The sequence below is a fragment of the Apium graveolens genome, chromosome 7 (assembly GCF_009905375.1).
Source record: "Apium graveolens cultivar Ventura chromosome 7, ASM990537v1, whole genome shotgun sequence".
In the NCBI taxonomy this organism is placed as follows: domain Eukaryota; kingdom Viridiplantae; phylum Streptophyta; class Magnoliopsida; order Apiales; family Apiaceae; genus Apium; species Apium graveolens.
This window is the reverse complement of record NC_133653.1, coordinates 271,652,807-271,660,453: the sequence shown is the minus strand read 5'-3', so window position 1 is coordinate 271,660,453 and position 7,647 is coordinate 271,652,807. Positions and strand designations below refer to the sequence as shown.

At 37.6% G+C, this 7,647-nt stretch overlaps 1 protein-coding gene across 1 annotated transcript; it reads right to left on the bottom strand.

Moving 5' to 3' along the window:
• Nucleotides 1–2,449: 2,449 nt before the first annotated feature.
• On the bottom strand, nt 2,450–2,776 carry LOC141674976 (putative mitochondrial protein AtMg00820). The gene has a single exon (XM_074481678.1). It carries the CDS (start codon nt 2,774–2,776, stop codon nt 2,450–2,452), a length of 327 nt encoding a protein of 108 aa, XP_074337779.1.
• Between the last annotated feature and the right edge of the window lie 4,871 nt (nt 2,777–7,647).

Here is a 7,647-nt window from a genome sequence, read left to right as displayed (position 1 = left end):
GTGGGAAATAACGAGGAGACTTCTTCAAAAAATACATTTGACACATTGTAGCAAAATTTTGGATGTTCTTTTGACTTTTTTTTTTGTTTTTTTTGAATAACTGTGAACTGTAAAATGACTAGTTAATTGGATAGTTAAAAAAGTAATGAATTTGAAAGATCATGTTGATTGGCAATTTGATATTTTGCTTACCTTAGCTTGATTTATCATATCTAGTTTGTTGGGCCAAAATTTGATTGAATATTTAGAATATTTAGTACCAATTTTTTATATATAATTTTAATGGGACAAAAAGTAATATTTATTCAATATCGTATACTTTTTTATGTTTTTTATTTCTAAATTATCTATTTTTATATGTAACGGTAAAATCGTGAATTTGGTATAGCGAAAGTGATAGCATTTGCCAAATTAAAATAATTTAAAAAGCGAAACTAAATAACATTTACAAAATTTTCTCAAAATATTTTAAAATTCCAAATTAAAATTTATATTATTTTAGACTGTTTAGCATACGAAACTTGTTCCCCTTGTTTACAAAATCAAATCGAAAATAGAAAACAACAATAGTATAAAATTTGTTATTATCGCTAATTTTCAATCATCATCGTAAAACAAAATAATCTTGTTTCAAGATTCCAGCTTTATTAGATAAAAATATAATAAAATATCTATTTATTTTTAATATCATCAAAAAAGAAATCACTTAAATAAGAATCCCAATTTGAATGTTTTCTCCTGCCTTTTGAAGCCTAAGCCCGCTGATTTTAAGTATCGTTGAAAATACAAGGTTTTAGACATCACTCATCTGTTTTTTGCCAACGACGATATCTTATTTTTTGCTCAAGCCAATATTCACCCGGTGAAGCACATCATGGATAACATTGCAATATTCTCATCTACGAGTAGTTTGGTTCCTAGCATTCACAAAAGCACGAGCTTTGATAAGTTTTATAGAGTAAGCTTATGAAGATATTGTTACTCAACTCTAAGAACACACAGTGAGATGAAAATAATATTCATTAATTTGGGAATGTAAGACAAGACCACACCCTTGCTATATAGCCAAGGATGTGGGATGTGCATTACAGATAAAGGCCAAATCTTACAGCTAATAATAGCAAAAAGTACTAACTGAATTTGTCTGGACATTAACACAAGCGGTCCCAGAATTAATGCAGTAACTACAGAAAATAACATAGGTACTAAAATGATTGTAACAGTTGTGTTCTCCTCAATACTCCCCTTCAAGCTGAGAGGTGATCAGTGTGAACAGCTTCAAGCTTGGCTAGAATAGACTGATGTTGATTTATTGGAAGTATCTTGGTCATTATATCTGCCAGTTGATCCTTTGATGCCACTTTAGTTGTCTGAATGGTCCCAGATTTAATTTGATCACGTACATAGTGACAATCGATTTCCACGTGCTTGGTTCTCTCATGCAGCACGGGGTTTGCAGCGATGGCTAGGGTTGCCTGACTATCACACTTTAAGATTGTAGGGGGTAGATTTGTCAAGCCCAAATCCTTTAACAGAGCAGTTAACCAAGTTACTTCACAAGCTGTCACTGCCATTGCCCTATATTCCGCTTCAACTGATGACCTAGCAATGACATTCTGTTTCTTAGTTTTTCAGGACACAGGTGAGTCACCAAGAAAGATGCAGTATCCAGTAGTTGACCTCCTTGTGATTGGGCAACTAGCCCAGTCACTATCACAGTAGGCTGTGAGCCTTGCAGTTGATGCAGAAGCCAGTAAAATCCCTTGATGAATAGAGCCAGCCAAGTACCTGAGAACTCTTTTACCAGCCTGCATGTGCACTGTTGTTGGCTTGTGCATGAATTGACTTAATATCTGAACAGTAAAGGCCACATTCGGTCTTGTGATTGTCAAGTAAATCAGCTTGCCCACTAATCTTTGATATTTTGAAGCATCAGTCAGCAAATCTCCTTTATCGTGAGTCAATTTCAGCTGTGTGTCCATTGGTAGCTTCAAAGGCTTGACATTTGACATTCCATACTCTTTAAGTAAATCCACTATATACTTGGTTTGTGAAAGAAAAATACCAGATGGATTCCTGTCAATCTCTAATCCCAAAAAATATCTCAGAGCACCCAAATCTTTCATATTAAAATGTGAAGACAACATAGCTTTTAGATTTTATATCTGCAGAGCACTATTTCCACAAATCAACAAGTCGTCCACATAGATGAGACAAACAGTGATAGTATCTTCCACAATTTTACTAAATAAACTATAGTATGCTTTTGACTGTAGAAAGTCACTGTTAAGCAAAGTTGTGGTCAATTTAGAAAACCAGTTTCTGGGAGATTGTTTCAAACCATATATCGATTTCTTCAATTTGCAGACAAGCTTAGAATTTAACCTTGCACTTAACACATTCTCAGGAGAGATTCTACAGCCAAAGTGGGTGTAGCCTTGAGGCATTCTCATATATACATCTTCCTGCAAATCTCCATGAAGAAACGCATTTGCCACGTCCATTTGACATGCCTCCCAGTTTTGTATTGAAGCCACGCCAAGAGGGTTCGAACAGTAGTCAATTTTGCGACGGGGGCAAACGTTTGATCATAGTCTACCCCTGCTTTCTGCCTGCAACCCAGTATTACTAACCGTGATTTGTGCCTTTCGAGTGTGCCATCTGGATTGTATTTTGACTTATAAATCCACTTGTTTGCTATGTTAGTTTTATTAGAGGGTAGCTCCGTAACCTCCCCAGTATCATTTTGTTCTAAAGCCTCTAGTTCTAAATTCATGGCCTTGATCCAATGTTATTGTTGAGCAGCAACTTTATAGTGTACAGGGTCATGGTTATGTGTAAGATTGGTAACAAAGCACTGAAAGTCAGGCGCTACTTGAGTGCAGGCTAGATTAGAGATGTATGTGGTTTGGTTTGACACGTAATCAACATGCCATTTTGGAGTACTGTGAAGTCTAGAGCTTCTTCTAGGTGGAGGTGGTGCCAACTCAATAGCAGCAGCATCATTAGAATGCGGTGATTCAGTTTGAGAGTGTGACTCACTAGACAGATCTGGTGAATTTACAATTGGTGAATTTGGGATTGAAATAGTTGTGTTCTCCTCTAAATAGTCAAAATCATCTGGAAGTGGTTGTGCAGGAACAGTGTTTGGCACAGGGTTCATGTATGATTTTTGTGACTGAGAATTAAAGGGAAAAATTGACTCTTTAAATCTGACATCCTGTGACACAAATGGTTGTTTGGTGATCAGATTCAATAATTTATATCCCTTTTTAGTGGTTGGATATCCCAAAAACACACAAGGCACTCCCCTCAAAGAGAATTTATCAATGTGGATACAACCAAAGGTTCGAACAAGGTCGTAGTCAGGCTTTGTGGCATGGAGTGCTTCATAAGGGGTTTTAAAATTTAACACAGAAGAGGGAGTCCTATTAATTAAATAGACTGCAGTAAGAACGCAATCACCCCAATAGTTTAAAGGCAAGGAAGCTTGGAATCTTAGGGATCTAGCTACTTCAAGTATGTGTCGGTGTTTGCGTTCTACACGGGCATTCTGTTGAGGCCTATAGACACATGAGGTCCGATGCAGTATACCATTCTTAGCAAAAAACTGTTTGCAATGCATATCATCAAATTCCAACGCATTATCCGACCTCAGTGTTTTTATGATTGCTTTAAAGTGTGTGTGCACATAACACATGAATGTTTCCAGAGTTTTTAAAGCATCTGACTTGTATTGCAAAAGATACACCCAAGTATGTCTAGTCTTGTCATCCACTATTGTCAAACAGAATTTAAATTTTCCTTTTGTGCATACTTTATATGGCCCCCAGATATCAATGTGCACCAAATCAAAAGCATATAAAGCATGTAATTCACTTAGCAATAAGGCAGTTTAGTTAATTTGGCTAAGGGGCAAGTGATGCATACCTTGGTCGATTTCTTTGACAAATGTGACAGGACTGGAATATGTTGCATATTGGAGACAGGCATGTGACCGAGCCTATTGTGCCACAGCTCCAAAGATTCCTGACTTGATGAATTGACTACTGCAGCATTAGAGCATAAATACTTCTTATCCAAGGCAGGGAACCATTCTTTTGGCAACACTTTGTTCAAGTGATCCACCATGTAATACAAGCCCTGCTTAGCCTCTCCAACTCCCACCAAGGTGTCAGTCATATTATCCATTATAAGACAGTGAGTTGTGAAGAAATGCACAGCACAATCAGAATCTTTTATGAGCTTTTGAAATGACAACAAATTGTGTTGAAACTTAGGTACACACAACACTTTTTGTAATTACAGACTTGTTGGTAGAACCATAGTACCAATATGAGAAATAGTTGCATGACTTCCATTTGGTAAATTGATGTGCAGGGCGTTAGCAACTTTACATTCCTTTAAGTTTGATACATGAGAAGTCATGTGGTCTGAGGTACCGCTATCAATAATCCAATCTTGAGAGTTGATTGTAGCTTGACAACAAGTAATCATCCCGAAAAATGATCTAGTTCATCATCTGTTTCTGACTTGCAATAATTTGTAGCTTACATTTGTGGGTTGAACAGTTTTGTCAACTGCTCCAACTGCTGTGGAGTGAAGGAAGAATTCAACTCTTCAGTTCTAACAGCAGTCGCCATTCTCTGATTTAATTGGCCCCCAGATGTCCATTGTTGATTACCAGGCTTCTTTTGTTTATTTAGACTTGCAGGTGGTCTAGAATTTCTGGTATGCCACTTTGGATAGCCCACCACTGTCCAACATTTATCACCACTATGCCCTTTAAGACCACAAGCACTGCAAGATACATTTCTATTACCAGAAGGCTTAAATTGTCTAGGCTGAGAAGATCCGCCAAACATGGCCATAGCATTGTCATCAGTTTTATCATTCTGCAAGATGTCTCTTTGTGTTTCTTCCTGCATTAAAACAGAGCAAGCGTTTTCTACACTAGGTAGAGGAACCATCATTATTAGCTGACTTCTCTGTGAGTTATAAATCTCATCAACTCCGTTCAAGAACTGAAAGAGTTTAGACTCTTATCTTTGCAAGTGTATCGCTTCAAGCAGTTTTATAACCTCACCAGTTGGGTTTGTCAGAGTAGGGAGAATATTCATGCTTTCTACTTCCTCCCACAATGATTTCATAGCTGTGTAATAATCATTCACAGGCATATGATTTTGTTTGATTTCATGCAACTCTTTACTGAGTTTGTATTTTCTAGATCCATTTATTATTGAAAATCGTTTTTCCAAATTACTCCATATCTCTCTAGCTGTTGTCATATATATAATAGATGTTCTAATAGAAGGAGAAACATTAGAGGTTAACCAAGCAATTACCATATTATTGCAGGTCTCCCACATCTCAGCCTTCTGTGCATCTTCTGTTGGGACTGATATAGTGCCTGTTGCAAACCCCAGCTTTCGCTTTGAAGCCAGATTGATCTCCATTGTCCTCCACCATGCTCGAAAATCTCCTGAACCTTGTAGTTTGTCCACCTGGATTGAAGTAGCATTGTCTGAGGGGTGAAGAATAAAGGGTTTAGCATTTCTTGGTATGAAACTCGGGCACCTGCCATGAGATTGGTTATGGAATAAGATCTAGTAAAATATGAAGCAAGAATATATTTTTCTCAAGGTTTCTGTTTCTCAAATTCAATAAAGCTCTGATATCATGATAAACTTTATAGAGTAAACTTATGAAGATATTGTTACTGAACTCTAAGAACACACAGTGAGATGAAAACAATATTCATTAACTTGGGAATGTAAGACAAAACCACACCCTTGCTATATAGCCAAAGATGTGCATTACAGATAAAGGCCAAGTCTTACGGCTAATAATAGCAAAAAGTACTAACTGAATTTGTCTGGACATTAATACAAGCGGTCCCATAATTAATGCAGTAACTATAGAAAATAACATAGGTACTAAAATGATTGTAACAGTTGTGGTCTAATCAATAAGCTTCATTTGTAATGCTACTCCTGATTTTTCTGTTGTGGTTTGACAATACGTATGTTATCCCTCGAGGATCTCTTCCGGTTAAATTCCTTGGGGTACCTCTAATTTTTGGGCAATTATGTATCAATGACTGCGTTCCTCTGATTGACAAAATCACTGCACGCATCAGCTGTTGGACTTCTCTTTTACGCTCGTTTGCTGGAAGAGTGCGTCTTATAAACTCAGTTCTTATTGCCATAGAAGCTTTTTGGTGCAATCACTTCCTTCTCCCTACAGCAGTGCATGCGCACATTCAGTCCTTGTTAACTCGGTTCCTTTGGAGAGGCAATATTAATCAGAAAGGTGGAGCCAAATTGGCTTGGACAACTGTTTGTTTACCAAAGGAAAAAGGAGGCCTCGGAGTCAAAAACATGATTGATTGGAATCGAGCTCAGATTATTCGACATCTTCTTCAAGTTATAATAAAGGGTAAAGGTCTTTGGGCCTCTTGGGTTAATGCAACTCTGCTTCGAAACAAACACTTTTGGACTATGCAAATTCCTACTCACTCATCTTGGATATGGAGAAAAGTGCTTAAGCTTCAAAGTGCGGCATTGCAATTCATCACCTATGTTATAGGGAATGGAAGCAATACTTCTCTTTGGTTCGATCCCTGGTGGAGTGGTGTCTGTTTCGCCTCTACTCGGACTTCTCCAATTATTCGTCAATGTGGCTTAGCAAGCAGTGATTCGGTCAGTGTTTTGCTTCAAACTGGTTGTTGGGTTTTGCCCACTCCTAATTCGAGACATCACCATGTTGATCCTCTCCTTCTGCAATGGCTTGATACCTTCTCTTATCCAGTGGTTCATCTTGATCGTCAGGACACCATTCTTTGGACATATATTCCTATTGCCAAGATCAAGATATGGGATATTTGGGACTCGATTAGAAATAGGGGGACTCCTGTTAACTGGGCTCGTGGGGTTTGGCATAAACTCACAATACACAAAAACGCGCACCATCAATGGGTGGCTTGTCATGGCCGTTTACCCACCCTTGCGCGCCTTGCTCGCTTTGGTATCACTATTTCTCAACAGTGTTATCTTTGCATAGGTGGTTGTGAAACTGATAAACATTTACTTAGGCATTGTCCTTACAGTGACTATATGCTCCGGAAAATTGGTCATTTGTTGCATGTTAAGCTTGAGGGAGATTCTTGGCTCCAATGCATGGAGTTGGCTTTACATATTGTGGATACACCTTGCAGGGACATCTATCCGTGTTGTTTACATATTTTTTGTTAACATATATGGAGGGAAAGGAATGCTAGGGCTCATGACAAGGGATGCTTGGACCTCAACAGCTGGATTGTGGTCGATCTACGAGCCCGCCTTTCTAGCTCTTTATGGTTTACTAAACTACTTTTGTAGTAGGCCTGAGTTTATTTCTTGATTGCTTTCTATCTCCAATCTGCATGTAGATTGGTTATTGATAGTCCCTCTGTGGTCTGTCACAGAGCATGGGTTTATCTCTTGTTTTCTTTATATATATACATACTTAGCAAAAAAAAAAAAGAAATTCAATCCAAATATAAGATTATTAATTTCTATCAAATATATTAAATAAAAACTCAATAAATAAATTATTATAATGACCCAGCTCCAGTGTAGTTGTACAATCCACAATTTACCCCTAAAT